The 23,628-nt window shown below is 40.3% G+C and overlaps 3 protein-coding genes across 4 annotated transcripts in view; 2 read left to right on the forward strand and 1 right to left on the reverse strand.

The window, feature by feature from the left end:
- dus1l (dihydrouridine synthase 1-like) overlaps nt 1-23,628 on the forward strand; it is a 658,813-nt gene that overhangs the window by 541,164 nt on the left and 94,021 nt on the right. The window lies entirely within an intron of this gene.
- scpep1 (serine carboxypeptidase 1) lies at nt 8-5,803 on the forward strand. Its single transcript, XM_079825058.1, has 13 exons — nt 8-228; nt 1,615-1,754; nt 1,904-1,993; nt 2,157-2,312; nt 2,396-2,470; nt 2,691-2,763; nt 2,952-2,989; nt 3,194-3,322; nt 3,442-3,535; nt 3,621-3,734; nt 3,842-3,979; nt 4,879-5,042; nt 5,181-5,803. Exons 1-13 carry the CDS (start codon nt 168-170, stop codon nt 5,241-5,243), a joined length of 1,335 nt encoding a protein of 444 aa, XP_079681184.1. The 5' UTR covers nt 8-167; the 3' UTR covers nt 5,244-5,803.
- On the reverse strand, nt 5,477-18,351 carry engase (endo-beta-N-acetylglucosaminidase). The gene is made up of 14 exons (XM_079825045.1): nt 18,136-18,351; nt 17,888-17,964; nt 17,593-17,794; nt 17,333-17,481; nt 14,430-14,584; nt 14,187-14,335; nt 13,915-14,086; nt 8,871-8,974; nt 8,643-8,754; nt 8,115-8,299; nt 7,902-8,044; nt 7,698-7,797; nt 7,224-7,335; nt 5,477-6,382 (listed from the first exon to the last, which is right to left on the reverse strand). The coding sequence occupies exons 1-14, from the start codon at nt 18,234-18,236 to the stop codon at nt 6,005-6,007; spliced, it is 2,139 nt and encodes a 712-aa protein (XP_079681171.1). The 5' UTR covers nt 18,237-18,351; the 3' UTR covers nt 5,477-6,004.

Genomic DNA, 23,628 nt, shown 5'->3' on the forward strand with positions numbered 1-23,628 from the left:
GTGTGGAAGAGAATAGCGGAGGTTTAGTTCCCTGTTCCTCAGCTGACTGAAGTCATATGATGCTGTTCCTCACATCACATTGCTGCTCAGAGGTTTGGGTTTGGGTTTGACTGCTAGCCGGTGGGTCACTGTGGCAGCCTGTTTGAGCGAGCTTGAGATCAGTAACAATGGCACGGTCGTGGATTGGTGTGCTGGCTTTGCTGCTGTTTTCTCTGAGCTTTCATGAAGGTATGAAATATTCATGTGTATACACTTTTAGGGATTACGTGTATCTTATTAGACACGGTCACCCATTTTGTATATTTATTGGTCTTCGGGGGTGCAACTGCAGCATGAGAGTAGTACGTAAACTGTTTTGTAACTTCAAAAGTGAAAGCGAAAGATGTTGTCCGTTGTTTCTATTGTAGCCAGTTAATTAACCCATATTAAGGTTGTGAACCAAGTTTTATTTCCTTTTTAAAAAATAATAACGAATGATTTTCCTGAAATCTCTGTTCCCTAACCGTTTTCGAGCATGCGCTGACAGTTGTGTGGCACGAATGACTCGTATGAGTCGGTTCTTTTTATCAAATCAAAAACGCTTCAGCTGATCATTGAAGTTTGGTTTAATTATTATAATTGTTCGCTATTATATGAATAAAGTCAAATGAAATGTTTGAAAAATTTAAGTTTGACATTAAAACAATATGGAAACAATATCTAAAAGTAAAAACTTAAAATAGGGACCATGCGTTTAATACTGTATGTGCAATGTTTTCCTGTATTTTTTTGTTACATTCATTAGTTGTACAGCTTAGTTCTCAATTTAAAATAAACTTAATTGAAATGTATGTTGTTATTATTATATTGTTTTATGTTTTGTTTTTTAAAGAAAGAGAGAAAGCCGAGGGGAGCCATTACAATATAGGAGCTACATTTACTTTTAAAAGAATCTTATCTTCGAATTTTTCTTAATTTTTAATTTACTAAAAGAATCGTATTGCCTGCCCTATGTAACCGAAATATAATTGTTTAAAAGATTCAGAACCGGAATCGAATTCTTTACGTTTCCCATCCCCACACTCCCATCGTCGATCAAAGGTCTCTTAAAGCTACACTGTGTGATATTTTCCTCCATCTAGTGGTGAAAAGGTATATGACCATCCAGTGAATATTAGTTTCTGTTCCTCTCAATTCCGATTTCGTTTTAACTCCTACGGTGGCCGATTTAGTCCAAGATTAACATGGCTTCCAGTTCGACCTCGTCCACATTCGACACTGTGCCATCGAGTGTTAAAACGCGAAAGGCGAAGCTTGAACTTACGGGTATGTCCCTCTTGGGCTAATGTACTTTCAAGATGGAGGGGCAACATGGCGACTGGCATTCGAACCCGTATGTATTTTCAATGGCATATTATAAACTTACGAGAATACTTTATTACTTGAAAGAAGTAAATATACATTAATGAGCACATATATTTTTGAAAGAACTAAGTGTTTCTAGTAAACTAAAAAAGTTACACAGTGTAGCTTTAAGAAAATCTCTGCTTCATTTACAATTAGATAGTTTTGCGCAAACTCCAAGCTTGAATAATAAATAATGTGACTTTTGTTATTCTTTATTAAAAAAAACAGGTAGTTGTCTTCCAGTTCAAGCCAAAGAATCATGGGGATATGTGGATGTGCGTGACGGAGCTCATATGTTCTGGTGGTTGTACTACGCCAACAGCTCCAGTGCCAGTTATAAAGAACTACCTCTGGTTATGTGGCTGCAGGTTAGTCACCCCTCTGACCAGTGTGTGTCATATATCTTCTCCATTTAGAAAAGATCTCACTGGAAGCTTTTTTCAATCCAAATTCACATAGCTTTTATACCTTCTCCTGTTCATTTTCTGAAGGTTGCTCATGCTCCTGTTTATTTTAGGGAGGTCCTGGGGGATCTAGCTGTGGTTTTGGCAATTTTGGGGAAATTGGACCTCTTGATATAGACCTGAAGTCGAGAGAAACCTCTTGGGTAGGTAAACTAATATATTGACTTGACTCTCATATCTGCAATATTGATTGAGATGACTATTTCAGGAAATATGGAACATAGTGCATGTTTTGATTCAGTGTCTCTGTATTGTGGAATCTGTGAATAATTTATTCTTCATCCAAATATATGCGTCTCTATGCAGGTGCGTGCTGCCAGCGTGCTATTTGTGGATAACCCAGTGGGCACCGGATACAGTTACACAGACACTAAAGATGCCCTCACCAAGGACGTTGCGATGGTAGCGTCAGACATGATGGTCCTCCTCAAGAGCTTTTTCTCTCTCAAGACAGAGTTTCAAGTAAGCAAAACAAAAATACCTACCAGATTGAATTTGAGACACTCTTCACATTCGTCATCGCATCTTACTTTTCTCCCCAACAGAGTATTCCCTTCTATATATTTTCGGAGTCTTACGGGGGCAAAATGGCAGCAGCTATTTCCCTCGAGCTCACAAAGGTACTGAAATGTTTGGTCTCACTTTAGGCTTCATGAGATACAATTTTGTAGCAACACACACAAGACGTTCATGACGTCATGTGACGATAAGTCATGTGCTCCTCTGATTTTCATCTAAAAGAGGAAGCTCTTGAGTCAGATTGTTTCCTCAAAAGTAAATCTGACATCTTTAGAATACTTGTTTTAATCTGCACTGAATGTTAATTTCCTCTCTCTTCAGGCAGTTCAAGCTGGTTCAATCAAATGCAACTTTGCTGGGGTGGCTTTGGGAGACTCCTGGATCTCTCCTATAGGTGTGTTCAAAAAAACTTGTCAAGCTTCAGTCTGGTTGTGTACAGCTATATCTTTTATTGATTTTAAGTTATCACATCCCAGTTTACTTCATCATGATTCATCATATATACTCCTGACTCACATGACTGCATAAACCTGGTGATAAACCCAAGCAAAAAGCACATCTGATTGCTTGTTTTTCCTGCAGATTCAGTCATGACATGGGGTCCTTATCTTTACAGCACAGTGAGTGATTCACCAGAACACCTCTGTCTCCTCTTCACAGAGATTCAGCATGATTACATTAGCATGATCAAGTTTTCAGTATCATTACTCCAGTCTTCAGTGTCACATGATCCTTCAGAAATCAGTCTAATGATGATTAGGTTGCAGCCATTCACTGTTTATAACTTGCTATGAGAGTTCAATGCTGCTGATGTGTGTCTATAGTCTCTGTTGGATGACAATGGGCTGGATGAGGTGACTAACGCAGCAAAAGCAGTGCAAGAGGCAGTAAGACAGGGGCAGTACCAAAAAGCCACTGACTTGTGGTCCATCACAGAGAATGTGGTGGAGCAGGTGAGTTGAACGTGCTCTACAGACCTTTCCGTAGCTTAGGAATAGGTTTAGGTCTTAATTTGTTGATTAATTAAATAAATAGGATGAACATCATGTTCATTCAACATATTTTGTTACAGAACACAAATGGTGTGAACTTCTACAACATCCTCACTCAAGACTCTGATGAGATGGTGAAGACCAGTTCAGATGGAGCCGCGGCTGGATTTCTCTGTAAGAAACTCAACATGCATCCTTAATCAATTTTTGTTTGTTACATAAATGTTTTAGGCATAATTTTGTCTTGTTTTTTTTACAGCCTCACTGAAGCGCCGCCACATTCGCCCTTTGCACCGTCAGTCCCTTTCAGATTTGATGAACGGGCCAATCAGACAGAAGCTTGGTGTCATACCAAAGAATGTCACATGGGGAGGTAATTATTCTTTTTATGATTTACAGAGGTATGTCTGTGTAAAAAATAAATAAATAACAAAACAACATTGTGATTCTTATAAGTGTAAGCGCAACCTGTTTCTTCAGGACAAGCTGATGATGTGTTTGTCAGCATGGCAGGAGATTTCATGAAGCCTGTGGTGAACATTGTGGATCAGCTTCTGGCTGCAGGTGTCAATGTCACCGTCTACAATGGCCAGCTGGATCTCATCGTGGACACAATGGGTGAGGACATCAACCATTTATTAAACATTTCAGAATGGCAACTCTTCACAAACAGATTTTAGACTAGCGCTTGGACCATTTACACTTGGTAGTTTATCCTCTTTGAGTCGTGACACACCAAGCCGATGGTCGGATCAGCGTCTGTTAGGCTAGTTTTAGAGGGGTGTTCCACACGTCGCCTCTATAGTCGGGCTAACGTCAGTGGCGGTTTAGCATGTTGAATCGGTGTCAGGACCGTCAGTGAGAGATCATTCCGATTGGCTGTTCAGTTTAGTGAACAAGAGAGTGCACGAATAAAAATGAAATGATGAAAGCGAGCAAAGATGTTAAGACTGCACAGACAGACGACTATTTTTTACATCATCTTACTTGAGCATTCCAATATGCCAAAATTTTTGAATGAAGCAAACATGATTGATATTCAAAATGGTAAGTAAGCCCAGCTTGTTTTGCAGTTTGTATATCTACGGTCCTAGATTGGGTTTCTCTTTTTGAATGACTAATATAGACAGTTACTTGTTGGCTGTAGTCTTTGCGGTGTGTGCAAGCAGAGCTTTTTGGCACATACACAGCCGACGCAAGGCGACTACACAGTCAGTATGTGTCGCCTCTACTTCTTTGATGTCGCCCTAGTGTCTCACAGCCTTTATTGGTCATGAAAAATAAAGACTGTCTACTCACCACTGACTTATGTAGTCATGAAATCAGAGACAATCCCGTCCATGAAACCACTTGTGATCAGATCACCCTGGTGGGAATGGGATGTTAATAGAATGTCTCTGTAAGCTTTTTGTAATCCATTTTGCCCATAAGTTTAATATTTAGGAAGACCATTACAATTGGCTGTTGTCAGGAGAGTGTTTCTGCACTGCAGATTTGATTTGTTTATTTATGAGCAGGTCAGGAGTTGTGGGTGAAACAGCTGAAATGGGATGGACTCCAGTACTTCAACAAGATCAAATGGACGGCATTGGAGGACCCGCAAACTCAGAGGCAGACTGGAGCTTTCTATAAGACTTATAAGAACTTTGCCTTCTACTGGATCCTCAAAGCTGGACATATGGTACACTTTTTTTGCCAGTAATTTTAATGTTTATAAAATGTAATTCAGTAATTGTTATATTCAGTTAGTTTTAACATGACAGTATTTATTTTTAGTCTTGTTGAGTGTATGTGAACATCTCTATCCATTACATCACAGATCCCATCTGACCAGGGGCCAATGGCTCTACGGATGTTGAAGATGGTGACTCAGCAGGAGTGATGGATCTTATTCAGAAATAAACTGGCTTGTGAACCACTTTTAGACAATCAACAGTTCCTTTACCAAATTTTTTTTTTACCATTTTGGTTGATTTCAGTGTAATCATATTTCAATGCCTGTCTTGTAAAATTTGTAAATTTGAATGCTTGCAAACAATAAAATCATAATTTTTATACAGTTTGAATTCTGAAATCTACATGTGCTAAGAAAAAACAAACCTTAAAGTTGTTTTTACATTCCCATTTATTTGCAACACAAATAACAACGCAAGTCTTTCAAGAAGAGAGAAAATTGGAATTATCTCCTTGCTTGATTTCACACAAATGCATAAACAAGGGAATTTCAGGAAGAGACTCTTTAAAATATCCGTTTTTAAGAAGCTACTTGATTATTTTCATGAGGTTTTCATGTCACTTATGAATAAATGTAAATATATAAACTTCAAGAGCTGTGCAATAGATAAATAAACAGACCATTCTAGTCCTTGCACACTAGTGTTTAAAATGTACACTAGTTTTAAAATGGCTTTTACTATAATAAAGGATATAACTGTGCAAATCATATTTTACACATTTTCCTGCTCCTTCAATTAATGTATTAAAAATAAATAACTCCAGTCATTCGTGAAATATTGAATACAGATTTGGCACTAACTCATCTCACATTCTACTGCATATTGAATAGAAGAGAGGTTTGTTTATACTATCAAAACCGCATGTCAGCTACAGAGTATTAAGGCATTTGGTCAATAGCTTTCATGTTCATGGGTTTCCTGAAGAACTGTAGCTGAGTTTGCATCTGCCCCACCGGACTTCAGGCACTCTGAATCCCTCTCTGCTCACAGGCTCCACCAACAGCTCTATGAGACCCGGAGCCGCAGGAACCTCCAGCCCCACCACACGGTACATGGTGGAGTAAGACCTGCCAATCAGAGTCAGGGATCCAGAGGGAATCCGAGGGTCAGGACCACGGACACGTCTCCAGTGGATCCGGAAATGGCGGACCTGCTGAGTGGGATATTGCCAGCGTAAGGTGGCGTTCAAAAGTACCTTCAAAGCACCCGTCTGCCACACCACATCATTCACACAGATGCCTTGAACAGACTGCAGGGGCGCATGAAGACTCTGTGCATCCAAAAGCTGTGCAAAAAAAATGAAAAGAGACATTTTAGCCACTACCAACATTATACGTACACTACCGTTCAGATGTTTGAGGTCAGTAAGATTGACAGAAAACAATACTTTTATTCAAAACTGACAGTTAAGACTTGTATAATGTTACAAAAGATTTCTTAAGGATCATGTGACATTAGAGACTGAAGTAATGGCTGCTGAAAATTCAGCTTTCCCATCACAGGAATAGATTACATTTTAAAATAGATTCAAATATAAAGTTATTTTAAATTGTAATAATATTTGACAATATTAGTGTTTTTACTGTATTTATTTATGACAAATAAATGCAGCCTTGGTGACATTTTAAGTATTAATGCGTGTAAATTATTTTGTAGACAAGACAACAACCATATTGGAGAATATCAGATTTTTAAATGTCCTGATATCAGTTGATACAGTATTTTTAATTGTTCTGCTCATTTCCCCATATTTTTACATTCAGATTACATTTGCTGTCATATATAACGCTCACTTACTACTGTAAAGTCATTCTTTAAAAACATGAATAATTGATTAACACTGTTAAAAGTCATCTTTATTAAATCTCAAAATGAATATCTATTTTTATAATTTAGTGAAATTCACTTGTAGCATTTAAAACTGATTTGAGTTCATAGCATTTTGTTTTTAAATTGGCTATATAGACTACATTAAAATAATTGGCTTGGGGGTATCGGCCTGAATTAGTGAACCACAGACCTTATTTCACTCAAAAAATGAAAACCGCTACTATAAAAACCCACTAGAATATCTTGAGAGAGATGCATAACATGTTCTGTGCATGTTTTGTACATGTGTATCTCACCATAATCTCTCCGATCCTGCAGTTAAAGGAGACGTCTTCATCTCCTTCATCTCGGGAAACACGAACACACACTTCTCGCAATGAGCATCCAGTCATTTTCAACAGGAAACATCTATGCATGAAACCACATTATTAGAGAAAGTGTTTCAGATGTTTGTTATGACCAAAACTTGTCTGACTTTAAAGCAGGGGTCAGCAACCTATGGCATGCAGGCCAGAGAATAATCATTGGAGAATCTGAATGATGGTGATGTGCAAAGTACAATATTCACATATACACATGTGAGGTTCAATAAGATTACACTGGAAATCTGTTATTCAAAGTCTACTTTAAATGTGAAAATAAAGAGAGTTTATGGTATGTAAATGTTCAAGAAAAATTTAAGATCCTGCATTATCTGTATGACAGATTAATGATGTATTACTTGATTATATCATGTATCATTATATCTGCTTTAAACAGTTGACTCTCACCTGGTAGTCCAGCCATCCGAAGTCCACTGGCCACAATTCTGAGCAAACTGCTCCACCAACTGATTATCCTCTGCTAACGCTTCTGGAAAGACACTGCGAGCTAAACACACACCCGATAAAAGCAGATTAGATTAATTTTGCACATTCTGACAGCTCCAGAAAGTCAGAGATCAGAAGAAGAAGGCAGCTTGAGAGACCACTAACATTTTATTTCCTCTGTCCCATTGAAAGTGCACAGGGAAACATCTGTTGTTTTGAGCTCCAAGGACACCTTCACTCCCTTAGGTGGCTTGTAGACAAAAGAGACAAACGTCCTGGCGGCCAATGGAACATGGAGAGAAAATATCCTACGAAGGGCCAAAAAAAAGGTGTTTGATTTAAGTTTTTTGTACTCCAGGTAAACAAAACCTCCAGTACCTTGCACAGACTTCAGTTAGTCCAGATGGAATCACGCCCTCCACCATCAGAGAGCTTCCTCCGATCCAAGCGTCCTCTGAGCAGCCACGGCTTCTCAGCCAGCCGCCATTCTCCATGTTCTCAGAGAGGTACAGAGGCTGGATCTCCTGAGCATGCAGATTGAACCAGCTTCTCTCCATCTCCACCTACAACACACATCAAATAGTCAGAAATTACTATATTACAATATCTACCGACACAAATAAATTAAAAAATCTATAGCCAATATGCTACCAATTATTGTGAAAGTGTAGCACTTATCACAGTAAGCCAAGACTATGACTACATGCTTTTGAGGGTCAAGGCAACAAAAAAGGGTAAAAAAAAACATTTTTATTTTATTGGGCTCTTAAGTTGTGTGGTTATTTGAGATGAACATTTGTGTACTTCATCGTCAAAACTTTGCCTTTGACGCCAGTAAAAATACCACCAATGCATTCAAACTGAAGTCACATAGATTGAAGAGAATCGTGATTGTGTGTAGTCTACCTTTCCCTTCCAGTACAGGTTCTTTCCAAAGCCCTGACAGAATGAGGAGATGAAAGGAAGACTGGACGAGGGCCGGTGGATATAAAGGAACTCAGACAGCAAGCTCCAAAACCTTATAAGAGTGGTCAGATAATACACATCAATGGCTTTTGCTGTTTACACACATATTTCATCGCAGAACACTGAGAACAGCGAGCACACTGTGATTAGTTCAAGAAATTAACATACTTGTCCTGGTTTTGCCGAAAATCTGCCTTTTCGTGGCATTCATACACCCAACCAGGAGCAAAGATGGCTGTTGAAAGCTCATACTTGCGAATCAGCTCCAGAGCCTTAAACGAGAAGATTGCTTATTGCTTATTTATTCTCCTTGAACTCTCTCAGCCAAAAACACTGGGAAATTATGGATGTACACTACTGTTCAAAAGTTTGGGGTCAGTAAGATTTGTTTTAATTAATACTTTATTGAGCAAGGATGCATTGTTCATCAAAGGATCCAGAAAAATTTCCACAAAAATATTAAGCAGCACAACTGTTCTCTTTCATAGGTTCACTCAACGCTGCATAGCTATGACGCAATGGGAACGCCCTCTGGGTGTGCCGATTGTCTGAAGCCCATATAGAATCAGGCCAATTCATTGGCTGATGGTACGGGCGCCGCCCCGACGCTCTTACGTTGTTATATTATACTGGCGCCATCCACTCCTCAGGTTTCTCTGCCTTCACGAAGTGGCCATTTCTAGCCCTTCGGTTTCGGTTTTTCTGGGCCAAATATATTGGATTTCGTGCAACTTTCATCACCAGCACTTCAGCGACTGTGGATAATGGAACTTTGTTCTCCTTGCGGTGAAGTGCCATGGAGTTTCGTCGTTGCCTGCCGCCGTGCATTCGCTTTATTGCGAGTAACGACCCTCACAGTAAGTGTGTTAAATGCGCACGAGGCAGTTCAGGGCATTTCTAAGTGCAAATTTTGCGATAATCTCCTTCTCAAAACCCTCCACTCTAGGCTCGCGGATTTTGAGAAGGAGTCATCAGTTTTTTTCCCCATCGCACTCCCGAAGCTGCAGAGGCCTCCCTCGGATCCGCGCCCTGGGGTTTGGATGTAGAGCTCGAGGATGTGGAGTGCGAGTAGGGCTGTGCAATTAATTGAATTTCTCCCAACGATCACCAAAATAGTACAATCGAGAAAAAACGATTATTTTGCCATGTTCAGTTTTGCAAGAACACTCTTATTTTGTCTTGCGTTCTGAATGAAACGTGCACGCGCACATCCGCCCCTCCGCCCCTTCCGAAGCCACAAACGTGACTCGTGTGCATATTATCCGCTGGAATTTAAAAACTCAGCGCGAGTAAAGATGGCAGAAGGAGGGCAGTTACAGCAGCGTTTGGGGAGCAAAAAAGGCAAAACCAACTCCGTTGTCTGGGAAAAGTTTGGCTTCGAGGAATCAGACGAGCAGAAACATGTATACGTGCAAGATTTGCTACATGGCAGTGGCTGCAACGCAAGGGAACATCACGAATTTGTTTAACCACTTGAAAATTAAACACAGAGTGACCTATGACAATCTAATAAAGAAACAAAAACTGACAAGAGCAGGGGTGCCGTGTAAAAGTATAATAATAATATAATAATAAAAATAAATTTTTTTCCTTCATATTTTTCAAATAATTCTCTCTTTGTAAACGTTGTTCAATGCATGCGAGTGCTGCCGTATGTTCGAATATGACCAGTAATTTTCTCCGTCATCACCCGGGTGTAGTGCCAGAAGACGCGAATGAGAAGTAGCGCGCGCTGTGAGCATCGTGCACTCATCCGAAAGCGTGCAAATATTGAGTTCTCTTTCAAGTCTTGCTCTTGAACGGACAAACTCACACAAAACGTATGTCAACGTCCATCTTGATGAGTATCCTAGCAGACATAGTCTGTATATGCCTTAAGTAAACTTTATACAGTCGAGAAAGACGACGCATATCCGAGCATTAGGTCTTAAAGGGGCAGTAGCCTTTACTGCTGTCTGTTTCATGTCAAACAACAAAAGACAAGGACATCACTCACTGCTCTTGATTGAATAGCTTTTGTAAGTTTAATAGGATTAATCTTTAATTTATGCACTCAAATATGCAATGTTATTTTACATTTGATACATTTCTGTACCTGAAAACTAATGTTAGACGTACCTGAAAAACTTGAAAAGCATATCTAGCCGAACCATATTGTTGATCTTATTTATTTTTGGTTATAATTTTTACTTGAATACTTTTATACTTTGATTTGAATACATGTTATATTCTTTATTTTAATAGTTCAAAAAGTACAACAAATGTTACAATTTCAATTGAATTGTTGAAAGGTGTCTTTTTAATAAATGCAACATTCCCAAAGTCATGTGAAATAATCGTGTTACATAATCGTGATTTCAATATTGACCAAAATAATCGTGATTATGATTTTTTCCATAATCGAGCAGCCCTAAGTGCGAGCAGACAGGCCTCGCCCTTTCTCTCCCTCCCTCAAGAGTGGAAACGTCTGTCAGAGGTATCACCTTGAATCCTCCGCACAGTTCAGTCCAGTTACATGCTTCAGTTCTGTCTGCTTTGGTGGTTGAAGCTCTTAGGTGCCCGATCGATCAACCGGATCGGCTCTTCGCCTGCTGAAGGTGTCATGCGGTTGTACCCGTGCCCTGTCAGTATGGCGGAACCCTCTCTTTCTCCAGAAAGGGGTTAACATGGGTGCTGTTTTCCATCGCCAAATGATTACGACAGACGCCTCTTCGACCGGCTGGGGCGCGGTGTTCGAGGGCAGACCAGCATGCAGAGTTTGGGAGGGGGAGGTTCTCTCTTGGCACATAAACTGCCTAGAGCTGAGAGCTGTCTCCCTGGCCCTTCTGCACTTTCTCCCCTCTCTCAGGGGGCACCACGTCATTGTCAGGATGGACAACATTGCGGAGGTGACTCATGTGAATCGCCAAGGGGGCTCACGGTCGCGTACCCTGGACAGACTGGGCCCAGGACAAACCTGTGCCCTCCTGTGGGCCCAGGACAAACTCCTGTCCCTGAGAGCAGTCCATGTACCCGGGATCTTAAACTTCGCAGCAGATTTTCTGTCGAGCCTGAAGCTCAGATCAGGGGAATGGATGTTGAACCCTCAAACAGTAACCCAGATTTGGGAAGTGTTCGGCAAAGCGGAGGTGGACCTCTTTGCTTCAAAAGAGTTATCCCAGTGCCAGCTCTGGTTCTCTCTGAGCCCCCCAGCGCCGTTGGGGATAGATGCGTTCGCGCATCCGCGGCCAAGTCTAAAGCTCTATGCATTCCCGCCCATCAAATTGATTCCAGCGGTTCTGTGCAGGGGGAGGGAGAGCAGAGTCAGTCTCCTGCTTGTAGCGCCATTCTGGCCGTCCCAGACCTGGTTCTCGGAGATGGTTCTTCTTCTAGACTCCCCGCCCTGGGAGATTCCAGTCAGAGAGGACCTATTGTCTCAGCTTCAGGGGAAGATTTGGAAGCCGAGATTTGGAAGCTGTGGGTATGGCCCATCAAGGGCCGTTAGCTCTGGGCGCTGGTCTTCCTGCCGATGTTCAGGAGACCATTGCGAGTGCAAGAGCCCCCTCCACTAGGAGACTGTACTCCTCTAAGTGGAAGGTTTTTGAGTCATGGTGCTCAACCCATGCGGTGGACCCAGTTAGCTACCTGGTGGGTTCAGTGTTGGAGTTCCTGCAGGAGAAGTTTGCCGCTGGAGCAGCAGCCACCACTCTGAGAGTGTACATCGCTGCCATTGCTGCTCGTAGGGAGTTGGATGAAGTTTCTCTGGGCAAACATAGGTTAGTTTCGTCTTTTATGCGAGGGAGTTAGGCGCCTGAGACCAGCACGCTCCCCTGGTATTCCCTCTTGGGACCTGTCAGTTGTCCTGGAGGGGTTAACGAAGGCTCCCTTTGAGCCCTTGGAGTCAGCTCCAGAGCGGATTCTGACTCTCAAGGTTGCCCTTTTGTAGGCCTTAACTTCTTTGAAGCGAGTGGGTGACCTACAAGCTCTCTCTGTTAGCGAGACATGTATGGATTTCGCTCCTGGTCTGGTCAAGGTAACCCTAAGACCCAGGCCAGGATATATGCCTGAAGTTTTGTCCACATCGTTTCGTTCGCAAGTTATCACTCTTCACTCTTTCCACCCTCCTCCTTTCGCCTCAGAAGAGGACGAAAAGCTTAATTTGCTCTGCCCTGTCCGGGCGTTGAAGTTTTATGTAAATCGTTCTGGTGGTTGGAGAAAATCAAATCAACTCTTGGTATGTTCCGGTGTCTGCCGCCGCGGGCTTGCCGCATCAAAACAGAGAATTTCCCATTGGGTGACAGAGGCTATTTCGCTGGCATATGAGGTGCGTGGTCTTCCCTCACCTCTCAGCATTCGGGGCACATTATACCAGAAGTGTGGCTTCCTCTCAAGCTCTTTTTAGAGGGGCTCTTCTGGGGGACATTTGTGTTGCGGCAGGTCGGTCCTTCCCGCACACTTTTGTCAGATTCTATAGTTTGGATCTCGACATGGCTCCGGGTTCGTATGTTCTATCTGCTTGATCCGGCCATGTATGTTATCTGGTATTCCTTGAACCAGATATGGCAGCGCTTAGCTTGGCGTGTTGGTATATTGTTGCTATTGCGTCATAGCTATGCAGCGTTGAGAGAACCTATGAAAAAGAACCAGCCTATGTTCTCTGAATAGGGAACGAGACGCTGCGTTCGCTGCCAAGCTCCTCGCGCTGCCGACAGGCCTTCCTTTTCGGCAGAGAAATCTGAGGAACGGATGGTGTGCGCTAGTATAATATGACGACGTAAGAGTGTCGGGGCGGCGCCCGCGCCATCAGCCAATGAATTGCCGTGATTCTATAAGGGCTTCAGACAATCGGCACACCCAGAGGGCATTCCCATTGCGTCAAAGCTACGCAGCATCTCGTCCCCTATTCAGAGAATATAGGTTACACCAGTAACCTGAGACGTTTTAAACATTGATAATAAGAAATGTTTCTTGAGCTGCAAATCAACATATAAGACTGATTTCTGAAGAATCATGTGACATGAAGACTGGAGTAAAGATGCTGGAGTAATGGAATTCAGCTTCTTCACAGGAATAAATTACATTTACAAAAATTACATTTTAAAACACACAGTACTTCAATAAAAAACAATTGTTTTAAAATTTTAATAATATATCACAAATTAGTGTTTTTACTGTATTTTTGCATTGGTAAGAATAGGAGAATATCTTTCAAAAACAACAAAATTCCACTAACCTTATTCGTCTCAAATTTCCCTCCGATCACCTTCCCTCTTGCAAACACATCAACACCAACATAGATGTCAGCAAAGCGGCCCTGAGTGGCGGAGTAGGACTTCATCCGATCCAGACTCTGCTCTGTCCAGTTGTAGTTAGTGAATATTCCATCACAAGAATCAAAAAATTGTCTGATAGGATGACAAAATGGCATAAGTTGAACAATATCTGCTGTATAAATCTCACAGACCTGAATCTCCCCCTGCAGAACCCCTTAAGACCATCACTTGCCTGTTGTCGTCATTGAGTTCGTTCTGCCAATTGAGTGAGCCGTTCTTCAGTACGCTGTCATACCAGAGCACCACACTGCCTGGAACGCGCTCATGCATCTGGTCTGTGAGATAGCGCAGAAAGGGACTAGTGTTCTTCACTGCAGTCTCCTGGGGAGTCAGTCAAATTTGGGGTAAAGTACTAGACATTATGTCAACATAGTGGCCGTATAATCCTCCAATCTGATATGCCTTGTTTACTCACACTCAGCACATTTTCTATGTTAATGAGCCAGCCATCGAAGCCGTAGCATATGGAAATCTGAACCAACTTATCAGCAGCTGCGCGGTAACTCTCCTCATCTGCAAGGAAGGCCTCACATATCTTCGCTCCATCTGTCCACTCTGTGATGAATGTGCCTTAGAGGGGAATAGCACTATTTTAATGCATCCATTCTGATTTTCACTTGTCTATAAAGGTGCTGTGGTTAATTACACTTCTGCTTAAAACTCTCAAAACTCATTATTTCTCACACAATATAATATTGTTATTCATAAAGTGCCTTTCCCAAGGTCATATGGCTTTAAAAGACTTTGAATATAGTGCACAAGTCATATGGACTATGGTCATGGTGCTGTTTTAAAATGTAAATTTTTGGGTGAACTACCCTTGAAAAATGAAGTGCACTTAAAGGTATTGAATCTGCACTTGTAGTTTACATCAAATCTTAAAAGTATATTTAATTTAAAACAAAACTGCACCTGCAGAAACTATTAATGAAATAAGAGGCCACTTAAGTGTACTTTTTTGAAAAATGCACTTTGTAATAATGTCCAATTAAAAGTTTTACTCTAAAGTTCATTTTAAAACAAATTTTAATAATGTTTTGTCATTCTTTAAAGTACAATTATTTTGATGTGTTGACTAGCCTACAGCAAAATATATATATATATTGTGAATTTTAATTATGACAAAATATGTGTAGAGATATACACACACACACACACACACACACACAATATACAGAAGTTTCAATAGAAAAATTAGTATAGTATATTTTAGTTGCTTGTCAGCGTATTCTGCAGTACACTTGAACCATATTTTATGAAGGTCAACTAATTGCATACATTGCATATACAAAACTATAATGCGGTTTCATTTAATTGCAAATATCATAAAACGAAGAGTCAGAAAACATTATATTCAGTTTGCACTTGTACTTATTTTTCACAAGGATGTTATTTTTACAGCAAGGCTAATATGTTTGATGGGCCTTTTACACAACACTGTTTTCAACCAAAAACGAAAAACTTTTTAACGTAAGCTTTTGAAAACAATACCATTATTGTCTCTGTCTAAACAACAAAAACGCAAATTTGTACCAAAAAAAAAAAAGGTGACGTCATGCACATGCATATTACGTGTTCTACGTTTTTCTTTACAAAGTGACATCGCAAGCTACTGGCCTGGCAGCAGAATACGGCGTTTTTAGTCATTTTAGTAGATCCGTGTGAACGAGGATTGTTTTGACAATGTTGTCGTCTGTACACGAAAAACTAAAAAAAAAATATTTTCCATTTTTAGTACACTGTTGTGTATAACAATACACCATTTTACTGTATTTAGGGATGAAACGGTATGGAAATTTAACATCACGATTATAGTGACCCAAATTATCACGGTTATCAATATTATCACGGTTTTGTTCAAACGAAATGAAAGTGTTCAAAAAGAACAGATGCACTCACTTAAAACATTTCAACAAGTTTTATATTTGAAATTCAACAAACAACAAATAACTAAAGCAGCTCTAAGCACTTTTTTAAGCTAGATTCTGTGGGATTTCCTTCCTTAATGGGCGTCATCAATAGCAACGCATAACACATAAATAATAATAATTTGTCGTAAATATAATCTCTAATATTATCACTGTAAATATATTCCCAAGCAATATTCTCAGTGTTCTATCAGACACATTTAAATCTAGCATATTTTGTGTTAGAGCCCAAACAGTATCCTAGTGAAATAATGCATATCCATATTTCCATATGATTTGACAGTTTATTTTATTAAATATCAAAATGTGTGCATCATACCTGACACCTAGATGAACACTTTACAGTCAGTTTTAAGACTGTTATTCTCTTCAAATGCTATTGAAGTTTGAAACGTGTATAACGTTACCAATGTTGTATGTAACTTTACAGACGGTCCCTAAATTCGCCTGCGTTATGCCAGTCATATCAGATGCGCTGTGGTTCTGCTGTGTTTTTTTTAAACCATTTTCGCTGCTGAAATAGAACAAAAACAGTCATCCACTGTATGATGAGTGGATCTCCTGCGTACAGCACACGTTTATCTCTGCTTTGAGTGCAGATTTCTGCGTGTGAGAGCGGCGCGCGCTCTGAACAAAACTCTGCTAATCTGAACGCCTCTGATTATGAGATATTGCATTCATAAACTCAATAGAAGCACGTGTAAGTGCTTATAATGCGCAACGCGATTATAACAGATGGCTTTTGAGAAGACTATTATAAGTTCAACAGCCAGAGTGGCTAGTGTGCAGCCGAAATAACGTTACACTCGCAAATGGCGGTTGTTGATGTCAAGCCCTGATTATTATCCCTTAAATGTCGCCCTAGTCTTGTCTGAATTTGTTCGTTCGCTTCACGTTATTATTTGCCAGACGTAGGTTTGGTACTGAGGTCAAAGTCCACTTGCCTTGCGTTCGTAGTTTTGAAGTGTTTTCCCTATTACAGCGACTTTCTTCTGGCATGTTTGCAGACAGGGTGACCATCTTAGATTAAGTTTCCCTCAGGACTTTTGTAAAAGCCAAAATATGACCACACCTCAGATTTGGTCCTTTTAGAAGGCAGAACAATCCCCCGAGTGCTGTCACTGCCTTCTGCCATTTCTCCTCATTCAGAAAACAGCGGTGCGCCAGACTGACGCTGACTGGACAAGATTTAACACGAGTTTTCACAACCGTGATAATCACACGCGGTTTTAATGATAATAAAATTTTATACGATATTACTAACCGTCACTAAATTTTATCGTGGTTTATCGTGAAACCGGTAATCGTTTCATCCCTAACTGTATTGTTGTGTAAACATACCCTAAGATTGTCATTTTGGCCCATAAACGGAACCCACCAAGAGACTCACCAATAGAGAGCACTCCATGCTTATGTGCTGCATTCGTCCACACCGCAGGAGGAATGGTTACCATCTGATGACTGAAGTAGTTGAAGATGTCAATATACTCCCAGTGATAGAAGGCATATGGCATCTCCACCTCTGCGCCTTGAATGAACCTCAGCAGAAAGAACAGGACCATTAAGTCTTAATACTGAAGACTAACTAAACAATTCATGAAAGCGATATAACATGCTTGTAAATCAGGCTAAAATCAAACTGAGTTGTACCTGTCCTCCAGGTAGCCACCCATCATGTCATGGGACACCAATGTCCGCCTAGGGCAGCTGTCCAGTGGAGGAAACCTGCTAGCCAGAGGCACAGTGGCCACATTAAATGGACGTGCTTCGTTCTGTTTCCACGATAACAGCTCATCAAGAGACTTCAGACTGCAGCTGATGGGCTCAGTTGTGTCAGGATCATAGTGTATTGCTGTTAGACCACAGAAAAAGAAGGAAAAGACCCATGTAAGATCAATACTCTTTTTGAAAGAATAAAATGCAGCATATAATATGTTTTAAATACCTGGCAACGTGGATGGCTCAAAATTTACGACTTCGTGAATACTTTGATCGCCTGATTGATCGAGGCAGGAATCAGAGCTGAATAAACAAACAACCATAGCATTGAACATGTCGTTAAAAGGGGTGGTATAACTACGTATAGCTATAACATAAGGCATAAGCGAAATAAAATGCTGTTTTGATTCGCATGGTCTTCACACATGATGCAGAAAATGGATCAATCATAAGTCAAAAAAGGCAAAACGTTACCTGATCTCCTCAGTTTTAGGAATCTTACTGCTTGTAGTTTCGTCCCTTTTTCGTTTTCTGTGTGTCATTTTATCTTTGTCTTTTGTAGAAACACTTTCCATTTACAAAAACGTCAACAGATTTACCGTTAAAAGTGATTTGTAGTTATATTACACCTCTCAGTTAGGGAACAGAAAGAACAGCAGCTTCCGCCTGTGCTCTGATTGGTGAATGAGTGCGGTACGTATAGGACTGACATAGATCCTGCGTGAAGATGTTGATTTAATCTCCACTAGAGGGCAGTAGACTAGATTAATGACAGAATGTGAACTGTTTATCAACACATAATTCTCATGTTTACTTTAAACATTCATAAAAAGTATTGCGAATCTTCCAGCCATCTTACATGCACTGCCCATAGAAAAGATAAACAAACCAGCCACTGAAGTGATCAATTGAGACTCCAAAGTACATTTAGTGACAAGAAGTACAACTGTGATTCATTGAAACATTTTAGAATAAATAAACAATTACCCAAATATTATTCAACCATGATTTTGTATACGTGGGTGAACCCTATAGTGAATATGCCGTAAGCTGGCTTCACTGTGTGAGCCGGCCTCCAGTTTTCTAAAAGAAGTATTCTTCTACACAAATCTGAATTAGAGAGGAACAAAAATATATCAATTCATACATAATTCACACTCTTTGTGCTTTTTGTCTTCATGCTGAATGCCTCTAAAATACCTCTCATACCCATTCATCATCCAGACCATTTGTTGGCAGCACAATGATTCTCTTCTGTTTTTTCTCTTTCAGTAGTCATGTGGGCCGCAAGTCTGAATCGAGTGCTTTTAACAGATGGATGCCATGGAAATCTGGAAGATTCATCTTTTTTTTTTAACACAGACTGAAACGTGGCTTTTAATGTATTAGTTTTTCTCCAAACAGCTTTAGTTTTGGTATTTAAAAAAAGTATCAACGTTATAAAACCAATATCACCAATCAAATGTTTTAGCAACACCTCAAATGCTTGTGCACTCACATGAAATATTCATCCATCTATTTACTTGAGGCAAGTTAAATACCCAAGCTTCATTCTTCCCACCTTTCTGCTAACAGTCAAACAGAGAAACGACCAACATGTAGTTTAGCTGGTTTACAGGAACTTGACTCTAATGTGTCATCCCTATCATTTCCTGTCTTTCTTTTCCTTTTTCCCTTGCCATGCTTCCATAATAGGTCATTGTGGTTCAGAAGAAAAAACATTTATATAGACATTATTTAGACATTTCAATTTAAATTCTGATGGAATAAGCTAAATATCAAGCGTATAGCGTCAGTTCTGGCAGGTCACGTTAGTCAAACTCGCATCAGCTGTCTGTCAGCTGATCAGGTCTACCTATAGGAATATATGACGTCTATCACCGCATGCATATATATAGCTCCTCAGTACTATCAGCATTAGTATATATTTAATATTGCGTTTTTCCAGAGCTCATTTACCCTCCTCCACCCCCAGCTCCTCCTCTCGTCAGTTACGATTTGGTATTCTGATTTCCCTTGAATCCTGAATCACTTTGTACAACCCCAAATCAGAAAAAGTTGGGACAGTATGGAAAACGCAAAAAAAAAAAAGAAGTGATTTCTAAACTTACCTTGACTTCATTGCAGACAATATGAACACAATATATTTCATGTTTTGTCTGGTCAACTTCATGTCATTTGTAAATATGCATCCTTTCCTGTCATTCAGACCTGCAACACATTTCAAAAAAAGTTGGGACAGTGAAGCATTTACCACTTTGTAATGTTGCCATTCCTTTTCACAACACTTAAAAGACGTTTAGGGACTGAAGACACCAAGTGATGAAGTGTTTCAGGTGTAATTTTGTCCCATTCTTCCTGCAAACAAGTCTTAAGGTGGGCAACAGTAGGGGGTCTTCGTTGTCGCATTTTGAGCCACACATTCTCTATTTGGAGACAGGTCGGGACTGCAGGCAGGCCAGTCAAGTACCCGTACCCTCTTCCTCCGCAGCCAGGACTTTGTAATGTGTGCAGAATGTGGTTTTGCATTGTCTTGTTGAAATATATATGGACGTCCTTGGAAAAGATGTCTTCTTGAAGGCAGCATATTATGCTCCAAAATCTCTATGTACTTTTCAGCATTAATGGTGCCTTCACAGAAGTGCAAGTTACCTTTGCCAAGGGCACTGACACAACCCCATACCATGACAGACCCTGGCTTTTGGACTTGTTGCTGGTAACAGTCTGGATGATCCTTTTCTTCTTTGGTCCGGAGCACACGGCGTCCATTCCTCCCAAAAAATACCTCAAATACTGATTCATCTGACCACAGTACACGTTTCCACTGTGTGATGGTCCATCCCAGATGCCTCCGAGCCCAGAGAAGTCGACGGCGCTTCTGTACACTGTTAACATAGGGCTTCCTTTTGGCACAGTACAGTTTTAACTGGCATTTGTGGATGTAACTACGTATTGTGGTACTTGACAAAGGTTTGCCAAAGTAGTCCTGAGCCCATGTGGTGATATCGCTTATAGATGAATGACGATTCTTGATGCAGTGCCTCCTGAGGGATCGGAGATCACTGTTGTTCAGCTTAGGCTTGCGCCCTTGTCCTTTACGCACTGAAATTCCTCCTGATTCCTTGAATCTTTTAATTATGTTATGCACTGTTGAATGTGAAATATCCAAATCTCTTCCTATCTTTCTTTGAGGAACATTGTTTTTAAACATTTCAATAATTTTCTCACGAATTTGTTGGCAAACTGGCGATCCTCTGCCCATCTTTGCTCCTAAAGGATTAGACCTTTCTTGGATGCTGCTTTTGTACCAAATCATAATTACAATCACCTGTTGACATCCCCTGTTTCAAATCACATCATTATTTAACCATTTTACCTCATTACTAGCCCTAAATTTCTCCTGTCCCAGCTTTTTTTTAAATGTTTTGCAGGTCTGAATGACAGGAAAGGATGCATATTTACAAATGACATGAAGTTGACCAGACAAAACATGAAATATTTTGTGTTTATATTGTCTGCAATGAAATAGAAGTCAAAGTAAATTTAGAAATCACTTCTTTTTTTTTATTTGCGTTTTCCATACTGTCCCAACTTTTTCTGATTTGGGGTTGTACATGTATCAACATTAATGATATCTGCAATACATTATGTTGGTTCTGTTTTGTTTACGGGTTTATTGCCGCTCTCCCTGCTCTTAGCCATGCTCGGCTGCATGGCTGCGCAGGGAGTTCTTGCCCAGAACAGAACCATACCAGCAATCCAAACTATATGCTAATAGCCAATCAATCATCTTTGACGATAGGGGTCCTGACAGAAATGCATTAAACATCTTTACTGTGGATGTATTTGGCTGAATGTATTGATGACCCACATTAAGGTCTGTTTGGCACACAGAGAGAGCAGTGGGCTTTGTGTTTGTGGTCAAGTTATTGTGTTAAACCACAGCACTGATCAATCCTCTGACGCCCCCCAGGGTGATTTTAGAGGCCAGTCCGGTTCCCGCCAGAAAGGCTCAGAACAAACTGCAATGTTCTGACAATGAAAAGGTACAGCGGAACAGTCTATATAGAGACTAAATGCTCCTTTCTGACAGAAATATAAGAACAATATCTAAATGTCCCATTGAGCTAACCCTGAACAAAAAGCATTGCCTTTAGATCAGCTATTACTATTCAAACATGCATTTCATTCGGCATGTGACAATTATTTTCAATTATTTGAGATGGATGTGCATGTTTACATGGGACCTATTAGGCAAAATTCACTTTTACATGATGTTTGAATATAAATATGTCGGCAGTGCATTTAAAAAAAAAATCCACTGAATGAGCTGTATACAGTCCACCATGTTTAGTTCCTTGCCAGAGCATTTAAAGGTACAGTGTGTAGTATTTTTGAGGATCTATTGACAGAAAAGCAATATAATATACATAACTTATGTTTTCAGTGGTGTATACAGACCTTACATAAAGGAACCGTTATGTTTTTATTACCTTGGAATGAGCCATTTCTATCTACATACACTGCAGGTCCCCTTACAGTGAAATCGCCGTTTTGCGCAGTCACGTTTCTACAGTAGCCCTAAACGGACAAACGGAAAAAAAACTCTAGTCACTCTCTGCTCTATCCGACGATGACATTTTTGTCCAGTGTTGGCGCCCGTAGCTTCTCTATGTGCTTTGAAAGGGAGGGGTGAGCGGTGGGTGATTGCAGTTCACAACCTCACCACTAGATGCCGCTAAAATGTACACACTGCACCTTTAACAGCAGCATTCAAGTAAGAAATGTATTCTTATTAAAGCTACTAAAATTATTCATTCAAAAGCAGTGACTGATTTTCTTTTTTCCTTTTGTTATGATTCATATTAACAGCATATACAGCAGTAGGTATATTACACTGCTGCCACTTTAATACACTGATCTAATATACACATGCGATTTCTTTCTCTGCTGTTTACTTTCACAGACATAACCGACAGTGTTTATGTGAACTTTGTTTTTTTGACATAGCCTTGTGTTGTGTGTATTTGAGAGTTTAAGCACAATAATATAAGAAAGACCATCTAACATTCAGCTTTCTGTGCACGTGCTTTGAATGTGTGCGCTCAGAAAACCATAATATATAAGTTTAAACTGATATGGATTTAAAACGCAAGATAATAAACTTTCATGATAATGAAAAACTGCAATGTCATATGAGCGTGACCGCGATAGAGATAATAATCAAAACCAAACTGATGTTTTCGATTTTGGCAGAGTATCCTAGGCACAAGCTGTACAGGCTCTGCCCTCTTCTGGGAAGCCGGGTGGGGAGCAGCAGCACATTTGCATTTAAAGATACATGCATGAAAACAGCATGTTTGCCCATCCACTCAAAAACGGGCATTTACAACATGGGGTGCTTCTCATTCTTAATGTTTGCATCTTCGTTTACTTTCCACACTTCCTTTCCTTGCGTCTCAGCTCCAGCCCCCGTAGGATGCGAGGGAAGGCTGCAAGGGGAAAAAATGAGGACTCGAAGGAATGCTTATTTGTATATTGGAATATTCTTGATCACTCGAGCGTCACTTCAAAGCGTCATCAGCTGTGCTCAAGGGATCTGCCCTTAAGTTGTTGAAGTTTGGTTATTAAAGAAATGAATAAATAATAATAATAAAGTAAGATCCCCCGTTGAAATATGTGTGGTATATGGTTTATTTTAACTGCAAAGGTAATGCATAAATTAAAATGATTGTAACAGATGTGAAGGGGGAGGAGAATGTATATGTACATCAGGCTTTGCGACAAGAAAGACTTCCACAAAGGATACACCTGTGCATCCTCGCTCATGACTACTCTGGAAGCCTCCTCACTCCTCGTTCCTCGCCTCCTCGCGGTGCAATTAGAGAATTGAGATCTCCTTCAAGATGGCTGACTTTGATCGGTTTCTGGTTCACAGGCTGGAGGACGGAAGAGCGAGGAAACGAG

This window comes from Gobio gobio (assembly GCF_949357685.1).
Source record: "Gobio gobio genome assembly, chromosome: 1".
Classification (NCBI taxonomy): Eukaryota; Metazoa; Chordata; class Actinopteri; order Cypriniformes; family Gobionidae; genus Gobio; species Gobio gobio.

What these genes read in the sequence shown, in the direction of transcription:
- engase (XM_079825045.1), bottom strand. Translation starts at nt 18,236, where the DNA reads ATGGAAAGTGTTTCTACAAAAGACAAAGATAAAATGACACACAGAAAA. An exon ending in GCATGGAGTGCTCTCTATTG is followed by an intron (nt 14,585 to 17,332) that starts GTGAGTCTCTTG and finishes TTCCCCTCTAAG; the next exon opens with GCACATTCATCACAGAGTGG. An exon ending in ACCTGTACTGGAAGGGAAAG is followed by an intron (nt 8,300 to 8,642) that starts GTAGACTACACA and finishes TGTGTGTTGTAG; the next exon opens with GTGGAGATGGAGAGAAGCTG.
- scpep1 (XM_079825058.1), top strand. Translation starts at nt 168, where the DNA reads ATGGCACGGTCGTGGATTGGTGTGCTGGCTTTGCTGCTGTTTTCTCTG. An exon ending in TTCTCTGAGCTTTCATGAAG is followed by an intron (nt 229 to 1,614) that starts GTATGAAATATT and finishes TAAAAAAAACAG; the next exon opens with GTAGTTGTCTTCCAGTTCAA. An exon ending in AGCCGCGGCTGGATTTCTCT is followed by an intron (nt 3,536 to 3,620) that starts GTAAGAAACTCA and finishes TTTTTTTTACAG; the next exon opens with CCTCACTGAAGCGCCGCCAC.